Raw genomic sequence first — 22,257 nt, forward strand, 5'->3', positions numbered from 1 at the left:
ATTACATCTGAATATGTAATACTACATGTCAGGAATATGGATTGATATTTACTGTCAGCCATGTCCTCACACTCACCATTTGCTGAAAGATAGCAGAGGTAGTGAACAGATAGCAGAAAACTCCTAGCAGGCCACATTTGGTTACATTTCACACCTCTAGTCAGACAGTACAGATCCTGCAGGAAAACCTCCCTGCAGGGGGTCTAAGCCATTCCCCAGTTCAATCAGATCTAGCAGACAGCATAGAACCGGAGATTCATAAGGAATTATGAATCGTTCGTCCATCCCAGGCATACTTAGGTTATCTTTTTGCGATCCTGGGGCAAAGCCAAACATCCACGTGGTCCTGGCTTGATGCTAGGATGCCCGGGAGGGGGGATTTTCATAACTCCCCACAGAAACCACATAGCAGCACCATGTTTGGACTCTAGTTGTATCCGGAACCCAGGCGGATAAATTGGGCCCGGAACCACCTCCCTACGACATTCTGGTCTGGAGCTATGAACCCTAAAGGGGTTTTGTGGGTAATTTCATGCTAGCCCAGAAGAGGGGTAAGTGGACCCTTCCAAGAGGAGGGGCCGGCTACAGTTTAAAAGGCTTGTGCCAGCAAGCGGGCGTGTCTTTTTCTGAAAGGGGGTCACATCGTGCAAATGTGTTTGGAGAGACCTGGAAACCAGCTGACATCCCTGCCCTCCATGTTAATACAGCAAAGGAACATTCATCTACCCAGTAACTGACTTGTACTCTGCGTAATCCTGTGTGTACCATATTCCCAGTATCTGTAACCTCAGACCACTGTATATATTCTGTGTGTATAGTGTTATATCTAATGAGCCCTTGAGGCGATTAAATATATAATTTAATCTTGTGCTGTCTTGTATCTCGATCACAAATCCCCACGTTCGTGTTTCGGCCTAGTTATAAGCTACCGCGGGTTGGTTTCTCGCCCTATATAATCCCATTAGCGGACCGGGCTTATATCGAACAAGAAGCTGGTAGCCGATTACCCGGGCTGAGACAGCGCTGTTTTCACTGCGGCAGTGAAAAGGCTCTCTCAGCTTGTTGCCTCTCTGTGCCCGCGTGGACAGGAGGTGTCTTTGTAAACTGTACCAAGCTGACCTTACAAGCTCCTCCAGGAGGGCGTAACGTCAAGTCTTGGTAACCAGGGACCATACCGCGTCTTGTGAGCTCGACGTAGTTGACGTCAAGTGGACACGAGGGGTGGTATCCGTCACACTACAGCTCTCTGACTTCCCCAGCAAAATAATCTGTTTGCTGCAGGAGCATAACCTTGGGTTATAAGTCAGGTGGTCATATTTTCAAAATAGGTTGTCTTTGATGAGACAACCCCTTTAAGATTCTTGGTGGCTGCAAACCTAAAGGAAACCATCAGAAGAGGATGCATCCAAAGGGATGAGTAAGTTAGGTAAAGACAAGAGCTCCATCACAGTACCTGGAGAGGGCTTGCCAAGGGCTCGGACGCTGGAGAAAAGAATCTGTTGTGGTTGCCCTGAACAAAAAGCATTAGGTGAAAGTCAATTAGACATAGCTATCAAATGTAACTTTAAAAGGGGTTTTTGGGACTCAGATATTAATGACCTATTCATTGGATAGGCCGTCAAAATCAGATAGGTGGAAGTCGGAAACACGGTACCACCACCAATCAGCGGTTACCTGTGCAGTACCCTACAGCAGGAGGTATCGACAAATGGTCTGTAGTATAATGGTATGTTATGTATTGCAACCAGTATAGCCAAGTATAGATGGCACAGCCAAGGTTAACAACTCCGGCTCAGCCCTTGTAGGAGGCAAGGTGATGGATGACTCCACCCTTAGCTGGAAGTTGTTCTAGGGAGGATTCAGAGTGGATGGAAGCAGTGACCTATGCTCCATCCTCTCAGGCTCAAGAAAGCTTGAAAAGCAACAGAAAAAGAGTCAGTAAGGTGACCTGCTACTGCAGCCATTCAGACTTTGCTGTTGTGAGGGACATCGTTAAAGCACCCTTCGCAACTGGACACGTTCTGGCCAGGTATGCCTTCCAAAACCAGTATGCTGAAGTGGACACTACAGCCATTATTGCCAAGAGATTCTATTTCAACAAGAAAGAAAGCAAAGAGGGCCATAATTCCCATCCTTAGCTAAATTTATGCACTGCTATCTTGGAGCAAATTGCACCGTGAACAATTGTAACTGTGTTGTGCTATTACTGGATGTACTATAACTCCTATTTTGCACTACAGAAGAGAGATGTGTATTATTTTATCTCTGGCCAGGTTTCCTGATTCCTACTCCATACAGCGGCCATTGCCCTAAACACGCCCTGCCTTGCACCCATTCAAACACCTAACACCAAGGGCACCCATTCAAACACCATCAGGCAGGAGCCCCAGAACCAGGATGTGCCCCGAGGGAAGTAAGGGTGTCCCCTCCTTTCACTGCTAGGCCCTAGGGAGCAACTGTGTGAGGACAGTCGGTGTGATTGACTGTAGCAATCCCATCCTTTGCTTAGGCTCCTCATGGCCTCGCTACACCAGCAGTCACAATTCCAGAAAGTAAACAGTGTACACAGCTCCGTACACTGCGTAGTGCCTATTCCCGGGTACCTCAGCTCAGCTCCTATTCAAGTAAATAGGGAGTCATCAATATCTTAGTTCCAGAAAACCCCTTTTAATTGTGCCTGGTCTCTATTACAGGCAGGACATAAGGAGGAGGTTGCACCAGAAGCAAGCTTCAGCTCCAGCAGAGACAAAGCAACATTAGCCTCCTGCTTAATGGTCTAAACCCAGGTTAAGGGACAAGTAGAGGGACATCTATTGAAATTCTAAATATTTTTTATTATTTTGCAAATGTATTGTTTCCATTCATGTTTCCTTTACTTACTGCCCCCTAGAGGTGTGTATCAGTAATGTGATGAGGGTGGAGGTTGCTGGGCAAACACAGTTGAGCGCCAACATGGCATACTTAAATTCTTCTTCACAGACCACATGATCTAAAGAGAAAAAAATGCTTAGGTCAGAAACCAATGAAAAGACAATACAATTCACATGAGATCAGAGGCATCGGAGGCCGCCATATTGTGTGACCTTATACCTGATTTATAGCGATGTAATTAGTCTACCGGGGTGATCAAATAGTATTACTTAATATCTGTACGTCAGAATATCAGACCTGGGGTGCAGCATCAGTAGCAGAAATGAAAGGACTTGTCTGCTATACCTTCTTTGTATAGTGATTCCCTGATTGCAGAGCCACATCTCTCCTCAGGCAGCGGCTGAGCTGTCACTAAGGGGGTAGCAGCGGGGGGGGGGGCATTATAACTACTGGGGGCACTACAGGAGGATTGTAGATGCATGAGTCACTACTGCAGGCTATTAGACCTACTGGGAGCGCTACATGGGTGTTCTAAATACTGGAGTCACTACAATGGGACATAATAACTACTGGGGGCACTATAGGGGGCATTATAACTACTAGGAACACTATGGGGGACAGCATAGCTACTGGGGTTATTGTAATTAGTGGAGTCATGCGGGTATTATAACTACTGGGGCACTGTAAATACTGGGGTCACTATATTAGGTATTATGACTACTGGATATCCACAGGCTAGAGGATAACTATCAGATCAGTGGGGTCCTACAGCTGGGACCCAGTACCCCCTGTAGGCCTCTTGCTGCGCACCTAAAGTGATCAGTGCAACCGGCCGCACCAATGGGAGTTCTGGAGATAGTTGTACAGCGGATCTAGACTTCAATGGAGGGAACTAGCCAGGCTGCTACCTCTTGGAGTAGTCCTAGAATAGTTTGCTGCTGACCCACTGACCAAGGACTCGTGGTCTGAACACAGTCCAAATAGCAGTTCCAAGGTCGGAGCAGGAAGAGTACGTGTGTAGTCCAGGTAAACGTTCCAAGGTGGGGGCAGACGGCAAGGAGCAGGATAGGTAGACGGGCATGGTACGGTAGACGGGTATTCAAACAAAAGATCACCTTTGCAGGTTACTAGAGACTAGACAACTTCAAAGCTTACGCGACATAGGGAACTGAGGATTGGATTAAGAATTTCACTAGACGCCGCGTCATTTCAATTTTTGCATCAGGTGGCAGAAAAGCTAAAATACCCTGCTTGACTGATCAGCTATAATATTTGGAGGAAGCACGAAGTTTTCAGTTCTCCTGCGGCAATAAAAAACTACAGTTTGCTTTCATATCATTTTAAGGTAGAAACAAGCCAATCACTCTTTGTAGGTCCTCATTAAAATAAAAAATTATGTCTTGAAAGGAAAGTACTGCAGATTTCTTTTTCCATTACTATACAAGCTTTTTTTTTAAATCCTAATATCTCCTGCCTCAGTGGAAAGGAAGCCTGATGCTCAGTGTGATGGATAATGTGTGCACTGTGCATTATCTAATAAAAATCTCATTGTTGCTCATAATCTCTTTGAATGATTACACGGGAGCCGTAATAACAACGTATTCATTACCTGCAAATTTGATATGAAACTTGTTTTCTGGCTTCAGTATCTGGACATAAAGAGGACAATTAGGAGCAAAATCTTTTACAGCCCAGGCTCGGAGAATGGTCTGGTGATCCTAGTGAGCAGATGAGAACATTGCACGCTATTATTGTCACAGATTAATCACCTCCTCAACTCAAAAAGTAATAAAGTGTCAATTATTATTACCAATATTAGATTATTGTAGCTAAAAATCTGTCCTTCCCACTATGCCTCAGGACAGAGAACAGACTTCATATTGTTTTCAATTGTGGATGTATTGTCCCTGTGCTCATTATCACCCCCTGCTGAGTAATAAACTTTGAATGTAACTTCTCTGAGAACATCTCTGGCTTTTCAAACCAAAACACTAAAATGCTTGATAAATAAATGTTTGCCATGCATAAGAATATACAGTAACTACTATAATACTGCTCCTATGTACAAGAATAAAACTACTATAATACTGCTCCTATGTACAAGAATAAAACTACTATAATACTGCCCCTATGTACAAGAGTATAACTACTATAATACTGCTCCTATGTACAACAATATAACTACTATAATACTGTTCCTATGTACAAGAATATAACTACTATAATACCGCCTCCTATGTATAAGAATATAACTACTATAATACTGCCTCCTATGTACAAGAATATAACTACTATAATACTGCTCCTATGTACAAGAATATAACTACTATAATACTGCTCCTATGTACAAGAATAAAACTACTATAATACTGCCCCTATGTACAAGAGTATAACTACTATAATACTGCTCCTATGTACAACAATATAACTACTATAATACTGTTCCTATGTACAAGAATATAACTACTATAATACCGCCTCCTATGTATAAGAATATAACTACTATAATACTGCCTCCTATGTACAAGAATATAACTACTATAATACTGCTCCTATGTACAAGAATATAACTACTATAATACTGCCTCCTATGTACAAGAATATAACTACTATAATACTGCTCCTATGTACAAGAATATAACTACTATAATACTGCCTCCTATGTACAAGAATATAACTACTATAATACTGCCTCCTATGTACAAGAATATAACTACTATAATATTGCCTCCTATGTACAAGAATATAACTACTATAATACTGCTCCTATGTACAAGAATATAACTACTATAATACTGCTCCCTATGTACAAGAATATATCTACTATAATACTGCCTCCTATGTACAAGAATATAACTACTATAATACTGCTCCTATGTACAAGAATATAACTACTATAATACTGCTCCTATGTACAAGAATATAACTACTATAATACTGCTCCTATGTACAAGAATATATCTACTATAATACTGCCTCCTATGTACAAGAATATAACTACTATAATACTGCTCCTATGTACAAGAATATAACTACTATAATACTGCTCCCTATGTACAAGAATATAACTACTATAATACTGCTCCTATGTACAAGAATATAACTACTATAATACTGCTCCTATGTACAAGAATATAACTACTATATTACTGCTCCTATGTACAAGAATATATCTACTATAATACTGCCTCCTATGTACAAGAATATAACTACTATAATACTGCTCCTATGTACAAGAATATAACTACTATAATACTGCTCCTATGTACAAGAATATAACTACTATAATACTGCTCCTAAGTACAAGAATATAACTGCTATAATACTGCTCTTATGTACAAGAATATAACTACTATAATACTGCTCCTATGTACAAGAATATAACTACTATAATACTGCTCCTATGTACAAGAATATAACTACTATAATACTGCTCCCATGTACAAGAATATAACTACTATAATACTGCTCCTATGTACAAGAATATAACTACTATAATACTGCTCCTATGTACAACAATATAACTACTATAATACTGCCTCCTATGTACAAGACTATAACTACTATAATACTGCCTCCTATGTACAAGAATATAACTACTATACTACTGCTCCTATGTACAAGAATATATCTACTATAATACTGCTCTTATGTACAAGAATATAACTACTATAATACTGCTCCTATGTACAAGAATATAACTACTATAATACTGCTCCTATGTACAAGAATATAACTACTATAATACTGCTCCTATGTACAAGAATATAACTACTATAATACTGCTCCTATGTACAAGAATATAACTACTATAATACTGCCTCCTATGTACAAGACTATAACTACTATAATACTGCCTCCTATGTACAAGAATATAACTACTATATTACTGCTCCTATGTACAAGAATATATCTACTATAATACTGCTTCCTATGTACAAGAATATAACTATTATAATACTGCTCCTATGTACAAGAATATAACTACTATAATACTGCTCCTATGTACAAGAATATAACTGCTATAATACTGCCTCCTATGTACAAGAATATAACTACTATAATACTGCTCCTATGTACAGGAATATAACTACTATAATACTACTCCTATGTACAAGAATAAAAACTACTATAATACTGCTCCTATGTACAAGAATATAACTACTATAATACTGCTTCTATGTACAAGAATATAACTACTATAATACTGCTCTTATGTACAAGAATATAACTACTATAATACTGCTCCTATGTACAAGAATATAACTACTATAATACTGCTCCTATGTACAAGAATATAACTACTATAATACTGCTTCCTATGTACAAGAATATAACTACTATAATACTGCTCCTATGTACAAGAATATAACTACTATAATACTGCTCCTTATGTACAAGAATATAACTACTATAATACTGCTCTTATGTACAAGAATATAACTACTATAATACTGCCCTTATGTACAAGAATATAACTACTATAATACTGCCCCTATGTACAAGAATATAACTACTATAATACTGCTCCTATGTACAAGAATATAACTACTATAATACTGCCTCCTATGTACAAGAATATAACTACTATAATACTGCTCCTAAGCACAAGAATATAACTACTATAATACTGCCTCCTATGTACAAGAATATAACTACTATAATACTGCTCCTATGTACAAGAATATAACTACTATAATACTGCTCCTATGTACAACAATATAACTACTATAATACTGCTCCTATGTGCAAGAATATAGCTACTGTAATACTGCCTCCTATGTATAAGAATATAACTACTATAATACTGCCTCCTATGTACAAGAATATAACTACTATAATACTGCTCCTATGTACAAGAATATAACTACTATAATACTGCTCCTATGTACAAGAATATAACTACTATAATACTGCTCCTATGTGCAAGAATATAGCTACTGTAATACTGCCTCCTATGTACAAGAATATAACTATTATAATACTGCTCCTATGTACAAGAATATAACTACTATAATACTGCCTCCTATGTACAAGAATATAACTACTATAATACTGCCCCTATGTACAAGAATATAACTACTATAATACTGCTCCTATGTGCAAGAATATAACTACTATAATACTGCTCCTATGTACAAGAATATAACTACTATAATACTGCCTCCTATGTACAAGGATATAACTACTATAATACTGCCTCCTATGTACAAGAATATAACTATTATAATACTGCTCCTATGTACAAGAATATAACTACTATAATACTGTCTCTTATGTAAAAGAATATAACTACTATAATACTGCCTCCTATGTACAAAAATATAACTACTATAATACTGCTCTTATGTACAAGAATATAACTACTATAATACTGCTCCTATGTACAAGAATATAACTACTATAATACTGCTCCTCAGTACAAGAATATAACTACTATAATACTACCTCCTATGTACAAGAATATAACTACTATAATACTGCCTCCTATGTACAAGAATATAACTACTATAATACTGCCCCCTATGTATAAGAATATAACTACTATAATACTGTTCCTATGTACAAGAATATAACTACTATAATACTGCCCATATGTACAAGAATATAACTACTATAATACTGCTCCTATGTACAAGAATATAACTACTATAATACTGCTCCTATGTACAAGAATATAACTACTATAATACTGCTCCTATGTACAAGAATATAACTACTATAATACTGCCCCTATGTACAAGAATATAACTACTATAATACTGCTCCTATGTACAAGAATATAACTACTATAATACTGCTCCTATGTACAAGAATATAACTACTATAATACTGCTCCTATGTACAAGAATATAACTACTATAATACTGCCTCCTATGTACAAGAATAGAACTACTATAATACTGCTCCTATGTACAAGAATATAACTACTATAATACTGCTCCTATGTACAAGAATATAACTACTATAATACTGCCTCCTATGTACAAGAATATAACTACTATAATACTGCTCCTATGTACAAGAATATAACTACTATAATACTGCTCCTATGTACAAGAATATAACTACTATAATACTGCTCCTATGTACAAGAATATAACTACTATAATACTGCCTCCTATGTACAAGAATATAACTACTATAATACTGCCTCCTATGTACAAGAATATAACTACTATAATACTGCCTCCTATGTACAAGAATATAACTACTATAATACTGCTCCTATGTACAAGAATATAACTACTATAATACTGCTCCTATGTACAAGAATATAACTACTATAATACTGCTCCTATGTACAAGAATATAACTACTATAATACTACCTCCTATGTACAGGAATATAACTACTATAATACTGCTCCTATGTACAGGAATATAACTACTATAATACTGCTCCTATGTACAAGAATATAACTACTATAATACTGCCTCCTATGTACAAGAATATAACTACTATAATACTGCTCCTATGTACAAGAATATAACTACTATAATACTGCCTCCTATGTACAAGAATATAACTACTATAATACTGCCTCCTATGTACAAGAATATAACTACTATAATACTGCCTCCTATGTACAAGAATATAACTACTATAATACTGCTCCTATGTACAAGAATATAACTACTATAATACTGCTCCTATGTACAAGAATATAACTACTATAATACTGCTCCTATGTACAAGAATATAACTACTATAATACTGCTCCTATGTACAGGACTATAACTACTGTAATACTGCTCCCATGTACAAGAATATAACTACTATAATACTGCCTCCTATGTACAAGAATATAACTACTATAATACTGCTCCCTATGGACAAGAATATAACTACTATAATACTGCTCCTATATACAGGAATATAAATACTATAATACTGCCTCCTATGTACAAGAATATAACTACTATAATACTGCTCCTATATACAAGAGTATAACTACTATAATACTGCCTCCTATGTACAAGAATATAACTACTATAATACTGCTCCTATATACAGGAATATAAATACTATAATACCGGCATTATAGATGGTGTACTTCCTTTACTCTATAATGGACACATTACAACTTCCCCTGCTGGTGGCCCCTGGGATGAGTAATTGTCAGAAACCCATTTATTAAGAACATAGCAGTAATTCTCCCCTCTTTCCCCTTATAAACGTACAGCTGCGATGCGGTCGGTTTCAAAGCGATTGCTGAGAATGAAGCAGGCTTCTGCGTCATCAATTCTATAGAAGCACAGGGTAGAGAACAAGGAGGGTGAAGGAAGCAGGAGAGAAATAAGAGGAGTGTATGTTAGTTAGCTGGCTGGAAGTCACATAGGTTATAAATACAGAGGATTAGTGACCAGAAGTGGAAGCTGGTTAGTTCTGCACTGACGAGCCCTCAGAAGGGTAAACAGGCTCTTCTCTTTCAATCAGCAGATATAGATTCCCTACCAGTAGACCATCTTATGCACAAACAAGCTCATTCAGGGCTCCAGGTGCCCCTGCTTCCCTTTATACAGCCACAGAGTTAAAGGGGTTGTCTCATCTTAGACACTGGTGCATACAGTATGGCTAAGGTATGCCACCAATGTCTGATAGGTGCAGGTCCCAACTCTGGAACCTGCAGCTATCTCCAGAATGGGACCTCTGAAGGAAGCGGAGAGCAGCCATGCATGTGTGGCCACCCTCCATTAATACTCAAGCACTGGCTCAGCTATCTTTGGCAGTCCCATAGAAGTTAATGGATTGATGGCCGCGCTGGCTCAGTGAACTCTGCATTCATTTCTATGGGACTTCCTAAAATAGCCAAGCAGGCTAACTCTCCTTCACTTTTGGGGACCTATTTTGGAGATAGGATGGTCTCTGAGATGGGAGACCTAGTGATATAAACAAACAAAAAATCCGCAGGGGCTCACCACCAGACTTGACACAGAACTCCTATTATTTATATTGCAAAAAGTAACTTTTATTAATATATATTAAAAACGGTATGAGCCAAAAAAGGCTAGGCCAGGCTAGGCCAGTTACATCACTGACTCACATGACACGCTCGGGTTAATTTTCTGATGGTAACTGGCTGGCTGATAGACACTGACTAACTGACACACGGGACCAGGTATACAGCGTATTAAAAACTAAAGCTGCCCCCTGACATGTTTCTCCAGATCACTGGCTTCTTCAGGGGTTTTTGGGCAGAGTTGCCCGAATACCCCTGAAGATGCCCGAAAACCCCTGAAGAAGCCAGTGATCTGGAGAAACATGTCAGGGGGCAGCTTTAGTTTTTAATTCGCTGTATACCTGGTCCCGTGTGTCAGTTAGTCAATGTCTATCAGCCAGCCAGTTAGCATCAGGATATTAACCCGAGCGTGTCATGTGAGTCAGTGATGTAACTGGCCTAGCCTGCAGAATGTGAAGTGGTGGAGAGAGCGCACATCTCCACCAATGACAAACAAAACTCACTAATCACACACTGGTCTCAGGGAACAGTTTATTTTAAAACACTTCTTATTTGGCTCATAGCGCATTTAATATATATTAATAATAGTTACTTTTTACAATATAAATAATAGGAGTTCTTGGTCAAGTCTGGTAGTGAGCCCCTGCGGCTTTTTTGTTTGTTTAGTTAATATACCGTACACATATTGGGTCCTTTAAGCTTTTTGAGACCTAGTGATATGCCATCTAAGTCTGAGAAGGCACAACCCCTTTAAATGAAAGAAATTCTGGCTCTATGTAGTCACCACTAGGGGGAGCTCTACTTACTGCATTCTGTTTTAACACTAAAGAGTTGTTTTTCAGGAGTTACAGTAAATATTTAAACTCTATCCTAAAGGTCATCAATATCAGATTGGTGGGAATCCGATACCCAGTACCCCCACTGATCAGCTGTTTGAAGAGACCACGGCGCATTGGTGAGTGGCGCGACCTCCTCACAGCTTACCAAGCACAGCCCCGTACATTGTATAGTGTCTGTGCTTGGTACAGTCAGGTAAATATTGGGACATTGACACAATTATATCATTTTTGGCTCTATACACCACCACAATGGTTTGAAATGAAACAAATAAGATGTGCTTTACCTGCAGACTGTCAGCTTTAATTTGAAGGGTATTTACATCCAAATCAGGTGAACGGTGTAGGAATTACAGCAGTTTGCTTATGTGCCTCCCACTTGTTAAGGGACCAAAAGTAATGGGACAATTGGCTTCTCAGCTGTTCCATGGCCAGGTGTGTGTTATTCCCTCATTATCCCAATTACAATGAGCAGATAAAAGGTCCAGAGTTCATTTCCAGTCTGCTATTTGCATTTGGAATCTGTTGCTGTCAACTCTCAAGATGAGATCCAAAGAGCTGTCACTATCAGTGAAGCAAGCCATCATTAGGGTGAAAAAACAAACCCATCAGAGAGATAGCAAAAACATTAGGCGCGGCCAAGACAACTGTTTGGAACATTCTTAAAAAGAAGGAACGCACCGGTGAGCTCAGCAACACCAAAAGACTTGGAAGACCACGGAAAACAACTGTGGTGAATGACCGAATAATTCTTTCCCTGGTGAAGAAAACACCCTTCACAACAGTTGGCCAGATCAAGAACACTCTCCAGGAGGTAGGTGTATGTGTGACATAGTCAACAATCAAGAGAAGACTTCACCAGAGAGAATACAGAGGGTTCACCACAAGATGTAAACCATTGGTGAGCCTCAAAAACAGGAAGGCCAGATTAGAGTTTGCCAAACGACATCTAATAAAGCCTTCACAGTTCTGGAACAACATCCTATGGACAGATGAGACCAAGATCAACTTGTACCAGAGTAATGGGAAGAGAAGAGTATGGAGAAGGAAAGGAACTGCTCATGATCCAAAGCATACCACCTCATCAGTGAAGCATGGTGGTGGTAGTGTCATGGCGTGGACATGTATGGCTGCCAATGGAATTGGTTCTCTTGTATTTATTGATGATGTGACTGCTGACAAAAGCAGCAGGAGGAATTCTGAAGTGTTTCGGGCAATATTATCTGCTCATATTCAGCCAAATGCATCAGAACTCATTGGACGGCGCTTCACAGTGCAGATGGACAATCACCCAAAGCATACTGCAAAAGCAACCAAAGAGTTTTTTAAGGGAAAGAAGTGGAATGTTATGCAATGGCCAAGTCAATCACCTGACCTGAATCCGATTGAGCATGCATTTCACTTGCTGAAGACAAAACTGAAGGGAAAATGCCCCAAGAACAAGCAGGAACTGAAGACAGTTGCAGTAGAGGCCTGGCAGAGCACCACCAGGGATGAAACCCAGCGTCTGGTGATGTCTATGCGTTCCAGACTTCAGGCTGTAATTGACTGCAAAGGATTTGCAACCAAGTATTAAAAAGTAAAAGTTTGAATTATGATTATTATTCTGTCCCATTACTTTTGGTTCCTTAACCTCCCTGGCGGTATAATTACGGTATGTCAGGAATTTTGTACCAAATGTGGTGCTTTTTTTGATGCCATGTTATAAATATTTTACGTTCACAAATGACAGTAAAATGGCAGGCAAGGGGCACTGTACAGTGATCAAGTGTCAGATCTGAGGTGATACAGTGTAATCCTCTCAGAATACAATGTATCACCTCTTTTATGTGTGCGTGTAACTTTTATGTTTGCACTTTTGAATTTCCTGCCCAGTTCCGCTCCCATGCACCGCTGCTGCTCGCAGGGAACGGAACCAGGAAGTCAGATGCCGGCCGGCGCTCTCGTCGGCGATCACAGCGGATGACATCGCTGGATCGCCAGGAGAAGGTAAGGGGACTCCGCTGACAGCTCTGCAATGTTACCCCGAGCGTGACTCGGGGTTACCGCTCCTGGCAGTGAAAATTAACCCCGACTCACGCTCGGGAATACCGCCAGGGCGGTTAACAAGTGGGAGGCACATATGCAAACTGTTGTAATTCCTGCACCGTTCACCTGATTTGGATGTAAATACCCTCAAATTAAAGCTGACAGTCTGCAGTTAAAGCAAATCTTGTTCGTCTCATCTCTAATCCATTGTGGTGGTGTATAGAGCCAAAAATGTTAGAATTGTGTCGATGTCCCAATATTTATGGACCTGACTGTATTTCAGCCCAGATCCATAAACTTGAATGGAACTAAGCTACACCTAGGCCATGTGACCAATGCGTGTGACGTCACTGGTCTAGGAAGAGCATGCAGTTCAGTAGCCTCGTCAAACACCTGATCTCAGGGGTGCCAGGAGTCGGACCCCTCACCGATCTGGTAATGATGACCTATCCTGAGGATAAGCCATCAATATCAAAATCTCGGACATCTTTAATGTATAAATTGTATGCAGCAAGCCTCCTTGCGCCCCCTAGTGGTGGCTGAAGGCAGACAGAATTCTATCATTTAACCCTATATCAATGCTGAGAATTTGGAGCATTGTATCAGTAAAACTGGGGTCCAAATAATAAAGAAATGATTCATCACAGAATTGTGTGATGCACCTTCACCCACAGAGGTCTTTGAGAAATCCAAACACCTCCTGGTGAGATCTGATAGTAATCTCCAGTAGTTATAATTAGGGAAATCTGCTAGAAGATGATGAGTCCTAACAGGGGAGCAATGTTCCTTAAGACTCGAGAACAACGTACTTGGCTCTCATGAGATCTTGATCCTTCAGCGCCGAGCCCTGCAGGTAGATGACTCGTTGGGACCACAGGGGGATCTGTAAGACTCTTCTTACCGGAAGATCCATTTCAGTAGGACACAGGAGAACGACATAATGATCCTGTACAGACAGAACATTTTGGATAATGGAGGAGATATAAATTATGCATTCATCAATGTGTTTTTAATGATCATCTTGCCAGAAGTAGACAGTTGGATTATTACATTAATGGCTTAAAGGTGTCATCCAAATCTATTTTGCTATATTTTTTCCCCAAAACAGCACCACACCTGTCCACAGGTTATTTATGGTATTGCAGTTCACCTCTTATTTACTTTATCAGTGCTGAGATGTAATACCAGACACAATCCATGCACAGGTGTGGTGCTGTTTTTTTGTATAAAAAAAATAAATTAAAAAAAGGCATGTTTTTCAAATCCCATACAACTTATGATCGGTGGGGGTCCTACCCGCAGGAACTCTGCCGATCAAGGTAGCGACACGTCTACATCTTAATTTGTACAAGTACAGTGGCTCTTTCCATACGAAGATCCATGCCTGGTACTGCATCAACTGAATAAGACTGAGTTACAGTACCAGGCATGGCCACAACTGTGTGTATGGGGCTCTGCCTGTGCAAACAATAAAAGGAACGGGACACTTGCAGGGGACCTATTGCCCCTTTATTGTGCTGACTGGGGTTCCTGGACATACATGCACAGGTACAGTGGCTCATCAATATGGTAATCCATGCCTGGTACTGCATCAAGTGAATAGGACTGAGTTGCAGTACCAGGCATGGCCACAACTGTATGTACGGGGCTCTGCATGTGCAAACAATAAAAGGACCGGGACACTTGCAGGGGCCCTGTTGCCCCTTTATTGTGCTGACTTGGCGGTCCTGGACATCACAACCCACCTAAGGACAGGCCATCAAAAATAAGTCCTTCAACATGGTTTATAATGTTTTTTGGAACTGCCAATCCTGGTTCCAAAAAGTTCCAGATCACATTTGATTTTGAGAAGTTTTTAGGTAACTCTAGCCCACTGGTTCTTGAATTAACATGCAGATGTTTCTTCCCACCCTCGCTGCTTTCTCTTTCCTCACCTGTAGTCGGGGATGTGCGTAGAATTCATTCAGGAAATCCATGAGAAGATCTATTTTTAGGGAGCTGACACACAGCACCACATGTTTCTCCGTCTGTGCGCGGTATCGGCTGTAATTGCCTCCGGACTTCTGTCTCTCCATCCAGAGGAACACAAGCTGCTCAAACTGAAACAGATCCACATGGCAGCATTAAGGACATCAGTGTCAGTAGCCTTATAACATTAAGCTCCACTGCCAGAAGCTTAAGCATTTTACAGCATAAGTCTACAGGACTGGTGGGGGGAAGTATATACCCCTCTCCTCCCACCTCCCAGGATTTTCCAAGATCCAGCATCTTATACACTGAGCAAAAATATAAACGCAACACTTTCGGTTTTGCTCCCATTTTGCATGAGCTGAACTCAAAGATCTGAAACATTTTCTACATACACAAAAGACCCATTACTCTCAAATATTGTTCACAAATCTGTCTAAATCTGTGTTAGTGAGCGCTTCTCCTTTGCCGAGATAATCCATCCCACCTCACAGGTGTGGCATATCAAGGTGCTGATTAGACAGCATGAATATTGCACAGGTATGCCTTAGACTGCCCACAATAAAAGGCCACTCTGAAATGTGCAGTTTGATCACACAGCACAATGCCACAGATGTCACAACGTTTGAGGGAGAGTGCAATTGGCATGCTGACTGCAGGAATGTCTACCAGAGCTGTTGCCCGTGCAATGAATGTTCATTTCTCTACCATAAGCCATCTCCAAAGGCGTTTCAGAGAATTTGGCAGTACATCCAACCGGCCTCACAACCGCAGACCACGTGTAACCACACCAGCCCAGGACCTCCACATCCAGCATGTTCACCTCCATGATTGTCTGAGACCAGCCATCCGGACAGCTGCAGCAACAATCGGTTTGCATAACCAAAGAATTTCTGTACAAACTGTCAGAAAGCGTCTCGGGGAAGCTCATCTGCATGCTCGTCGTCCTCATCGGTGTCTGGACCTGACTGCAGTTCGTCGTCTTAACCGTCTTGAGTGGGCAAATGCTTACATTCAATGGCGTCTGGCACGTTGGAGAGGCGTTCTGTTCATGGATGAGTCCCACTTTTCACTCTTCAGGGCAGATGGCAGACAGGGTGTGTGGCATCGTGTGGGTGAGCGGTTTGCTAACGTCAATGTTGTGGATCGAGTGGCCCATGGTGGCGGTGGAATTATGGTATGGGCAGGAGTATGTTATGAACAATGAACACAGGTGCATTTTATTGATGGCATTTTGAATGCACAGAGATACCGTGACGAAATCCTGAGGCCCATTGTTGTGCCATTCATCCACGACCATCACCTCATGTTGCAGCATGATAATGCACGGCCCCATATTGCAAGGATCTGCACACAATTCCTGGAAGCTGAAAACATCCCCGTTCTTGCATGGCCAGCATACTCACCGGACATGTCACCCATTGAGCATGTTTGGGTGCTCTGGATCGGCGTATACGACAGTGTGTTCCAGTTCCTGCCAATATTCTGCAACTTCGCACTGCTATTGAAGAGGAGTGGACCAACATTGCACAGGCCACAATCAACAACCTGATCAACTGTATGGGACGGAGATGTGTTGCACTGCGTGAGGCAAATGGTGGCCACACCAGATACTGACTGGTTTTCTGACTCCCCCCCCCCCCCCAGTAAGGCAAAACTGTGCACATTTCAGAGTGGCCTTTTACTGTGGGCAGTCTAAGGCACACCTGTGCAATATTCATGCTGTCTAATCAGCACCTTGATATGCCACACCCGTGAGGTGGGATGGATTATCTCGGCAAAGGAGAAGTGCTCACTAACACAGATTTAGACAGATTTGTGAACAATATTTGAGAGTAATGGGTCTTTTGTGTATGTAGAAAATGTTTCAGATCTTTGAGTTCAGCTCATGCAAAATGGGAGCAAAACCGAAAGTGTTGGGTTTATATTTTTGTTTAGTGTAAATCAGCTTCCAGGTGAAAACAACTCAAAAACATTCCAAAAACTCTGCAACGACTACAAAGTACCAGTCAGAGGGTGGATATTAGAACATTTCCAAGTCACTGATTACAGTTAAAGGGGTTGTCCCAAGATTTAAATTTATCCCCTATCCTGGGACAGAGGATAAGTGTTCCCACCAATCACGAGACAGGGGTCCTCTGTCTGCTCATATGAATGGAGGGGAGGTTGAGCATGTTCTCCACTGAAAGTCTACAGGACTGCTGAAGATTGACTAGTGCTGTCCTCTTTGGCAGTCCCATAGAGATGGTTGATCACCACATCGTTCATACAAGGGGGAAAGACACAAGACATCCCTGGATGCATAGGGGATAAGTGTAAATCTTGAGACAACCCATTTAAGTCAATCATTACATAAAGTATAAAATATGCCATGGGTACTTAGAGCAGGCTAAATGAGAGGAGGGCACAAGGAGGGCACCAGTGAGGAAGCCCAAACTGTTACAGATTCATTGGTAAGGTTGGAAAATCACCCTGTACAGGTAACAGGCCATGGAAAATCCTATGTCTAGAGCAGGCTACCATAAAAATAAGGAGGGCACGAGAAGGGCTCTAGAGAGGAAGCCATAAAGAGTGACAGATTCATTGATCAGGTTGGAAGATGTGCAGAAATTATCCCATAGTAGGAACAGTCCATGCCAAATCCTACTGCACAGCTGTCTACCTGTCTAGAGCGGCCTACCACAGAAGTGAAGAAGGCACAAGGAAGCCCACAACGAGTTACAGATCAATTAATAAGGTTGGAAAATGTTTTGAAATAACAGGTAACAGGCCATGTCAAATCTTACGGCATGGCTTTTTTTCTGCATAGAGCAGGCTACCATAAAAATAAGGAGGGCACAAGAAGGGCAGTAGAGAGGAAGCCATTAAGAGTGACAGATTCATTGATCAGGTTGGATGATGTTTTGAAATTACCCGGTAGTGATAATATCCTATGACACAGCTGCTTATCAGGCTACCATAAAAATGAGGAGGGCACAAGGAGGGCAGTAGTGAGGAAGCCATAGAGAGTTACAGATCAAGGTTTAAAAATGTTCTGAAATGACCCTGCAGAGGTTATGGGTCATGTCAAAGCCTACACAGAACTTGGCTAATATAGGGGTCCCCTGTAGGCCACCCTTATGTCACCTTTATGTGCCCTGATACAGTGTTCCTCTGCATCTGCTGGAGATGTAGTTTACCGTAGCCGTTTATACATGCACCACGGCGGGGCATGATCTGTGGAGAAGCTTACGTGGCGGGGAACAGCAGTGGAATAGGAGGTTGGCAAAATATTGTATGCTCATTTGAGTACTACAAGAGCATAAGGCATATTAATTAAAACAAAAGTATTTCTAAAGTTACTCAATGTGAAAACACAGTGTTAAATAGCGGAGCGTCTCTTTAAATTGGATTCTAGGGACATGTCGCTGCAGCACGTTGTGTTCCCTCCCCTAGTCTAATCTGCAGATGTTGGGCACTGTGATCCTCATCATAACATAATACAATAGTAACGTGAATTAGAGGCATGAGAGCCGGTGTGACTAGCTGAAAGCCTCAAGGACAATTGTGAAGAGTCAGAATAATCGGTTTTATTTCCTGCTTTGTTTTCGTGCCTACAGTTTTTTCTGTGTATGAGAGTTACATGAATGTGTCGTCCCCCCCCCCCCCCCCCCCCCCATGGACACCATTTCTTTTTTTATTCTATTGTAATAAGTTTTCGAGTAGAAAAAGGTAAATGATACAATTATGACTGCCTTCAGTCACCACTAGGGGGAGTTAGGAGCTTACATTGAAATCAATAATAACACAGTGTGCCGTAAGCTCCTCAGATCCCCTAGTGGTGGCTGCAAGCAACCAGAATTGTATCACTTAAAGTGGTTGTGTTTTAAGGCAGGAATGGTATTAGGGTAATTCAAAAATGTAAACGGAAAATGCAAATGTGATCGCACACTACATCCAGCACTCTGCCCTCCATGCTGGATGAGACATTGGTTTATATTTTGGCCAAAGCATAGTAAGCCACTCACCGCGTCAAGGTCGTCTCATGAGTGGTCCCTAACTCTTGTTCCTACCTGTTCATGGGCCATGACAGCCACACAAAATCCAGGGAATGCAGGTCAGCATGCAAGCCAAGTACACTCTGCTTTTAACCCCGTCCGGTGCCATTACAGCTTTCATCGGATCCAGGGATGCAAGTACCAACATGCATGCTGAGCCCACTATATACTTCTCCTGGAGCCAGATGGCTAATGGTAGGTTCTATACAAGCAGACTCAGTTTTATACTGACTTTAAAACCAGCCTCAAGGACAGATTAACTGGTCAGGTGTGCATGACTCCAAGGTGCTGACCCAACCCCTTATTTTTTTCTTTGTAGTATATATTGGAGGCGTGGCGATCTCCTTGGAGTCATTGCACACCTGACCAGTTAATCTGTCCTTGAGGCTGGTTTTAAAGTCAGTATAAAACTGAGTCTGCTTGTATAGAACCTACCATTAGCCATCTGGCTCCAGGAGAAGTATATGGTGGGTTCAGCATGCATGTTGGTACTTGCATCCCTGGATCCGATGAAAGCTGTAATGGCACCGGACGGGGTTACAAGCAAAGTGTACTTGGCTTGCATGCTGACCTGCATTCCCTGGATTTTATGTGGCTGTCATGGCCCATGAACAGGTAGGAACAAGAGTTAGGGACCACTCATGAGACGACCTTGACGCGGTGAGTGGCTTACTATGCTTTGGCCAAAATATAAACCAATGTCTCATCCAGCATGGAGGGCAGAGTGCTGGATGCAGTGTGCGATCACATTTGCATTTTCCGTTTATATATGTATTTCGCCATAGTGATCTGCACCTACAGGCAGGTTGTGCTGACCCAACCCCTTATTTAATTCAAAAATGTACCTTCACTATCGCAAACTTTCTCACTCCATCCTCCCGCCAGCCTTTGTTTATCTGACTGCAGTGGTGATATCCCTATATACTGCACGTGTCTGTTGCAGCCAATTACTGGTCTTGTGTCATGTACTGTTGAGGCCAGTGGCTGGCTGCAGCAGTCACGTGTGGTATACCAGCATGTCATTGCATCAGTTAAAACATAAGCGGGGAGGATCGGAGCAGCGGTGCTAGAACAACGGGGGGTTCAGAGAGGTGATTAAAAATTTTATTCCGCCAAGTTCTGCTCCTACAAGTGTCCAGGAGGCGGGGCTTCAGTGTGGATTTGATCTATGCATTGATCAAAAACATCACAACCCCTCCTCAGTGGCGGCTGAAGTGATCTTTTGGATGGATGCTACAGATGTCAGTCAGAGCAGAGGGGAGGGGTTGTGCAGCAGTTCACTACACAGAGTACTTCACAGTGAAGCTCCGCCTCCTGGGCACCTACAGGAGCAGAATCTGGCAGAACAAAATTTCATATTTACACTACTCCTGTAACTACAGTATGTTTGAACTGCTCCCCGGGCTGTAAGCAGTTTAGCGTGGGCAAAACTGCTCACAGACTCCCAGTAACTCTATCCACGGCATTCATCAATGCATTGATGCCTGCTTTATGGATAAAAATGTTCAAACTTTGGAGTAAACCCCATGTGCACAAAAATTTGTAACTTGATCGAAGAGAGCTGGAATTCAGAGATATAATAGGTGAGCCCATACAATGATAAGCTGCAAAGTTATACAATTACCCTGACTCTAACTACCTAAGTTACTGTGCTGCTTCACACTGCTTTGCCTTATGCTTCTAAGAGCTGACAGACAGGGAAACCTATCACAAGCAGGAGGCAGAGCAGGCAGGCTGAAGCTGTATCACATAGGATACACTAAGACTTGGGGGACAGCAGTCCTATGTCGCTGATCTATCACTGGTTGCCATTAGGCTTTTAGACTCAGAAGACTCCGTCCCCTCTGTCTCTGTAAAGTCAGTGGCATGATGGGAAATGTAGGCTAAATAATAGGAACCATACCTAAGGGGAAGAATAAGTCAAGATAGCAGGCAACCTATAACTAGGTATACACAAGGCAAACATAGGAGCATGTACATTATGTCTGAATAATTATCTATTCTGCACTATATAGGCAAAAAAAATTCTGGAGTGCTTCTTTAAATATTTGGGTCAAGTGGTCCTGACTGGTCGATGACTTACTGTAATCTGTATTCAGCTTCAGACAGATTGTCTCTGTTTACCCTGGCCTGATGCTGAGAGGTTATGACGCGCTGTCAATTTGTTAAAACTAGGTTATGAGCCAAAACTGTAAACACTCTGTGTACAAGACTACAGCATATGTTGCTGCTATAAAAATAGACGGCTAATTAGTAAAATCAATAAAATTACGCACACATCTTCGTGGGGATATTTGACATTTCAGAGGCATGGAGGAACTAATCGACCACTAGAATAACTTATATAAAAATGTCAGATGCAAGGGAGTATGTTCCATCAAGACATTGCAGCTGCTGTAGGGCCCTTGGGACCAAACCCTAGTTGGTTCCATCTTGTTTGATTTTAGGTGGTTAGAAGAACCAATGCAGAGGAACTGCATCGTAAACAACGAAGGGGTAAGGAATTGGAGAGGAAATAAATACCAGGTCCTGTATGCTTACCACCATTGTAATT

General features: G+C 41.4%; 1 protein-coding gene across 1 annotated transcript in view; it reads right to left on the bottom strand.

Annotated features, from left to right (window-relative positions):
• Positions 1–22,257, bottom strand: part of LOC120986405 (potassium channel subfamily T member 2-like) — a 160,958-nt gene that overhangs the window by 49,065 nt on the left and 89,636 nt on the right. Inside the window, exons 11-15 of the mRNA XM_040414957.1 lie at positions 15,633–15,797; positions 14,508–14,644; positions 10,056–10,119; positions 4,481–4,589; positions 2,881–2,989 (exon numbers count right to left, since the gene is read on the bottom strand). Of these exons, the coding sequence (XP_040270891.1) occupies positions 2,881–2,989; positions 4,481–4,589; positions 10,056–10,119; positions 14,508–14,644; positions 15,633–15,797 (584 nt within the window). The remainder of the gene's footprint in view (positions 1–2,880; positions 2,990–4,480; positions 4,590–10,055; positions 10,120–14,507; positions 14,645–15,632; positions 15,798–22,257) is intronic.

Source organism: Bufo bufo, chromosome 1 (assembly GCF_905171765.1).
Source record: "Bufo bufo chromosome 1, aBufBuf1.1, whole genome shotgun sequence".
Taxonomy (NCBI): Eukaryota; Metazoa; Chordata; class Amphibia; order Anura; family Bufonidae; genus Bufo; species Bufo bufo.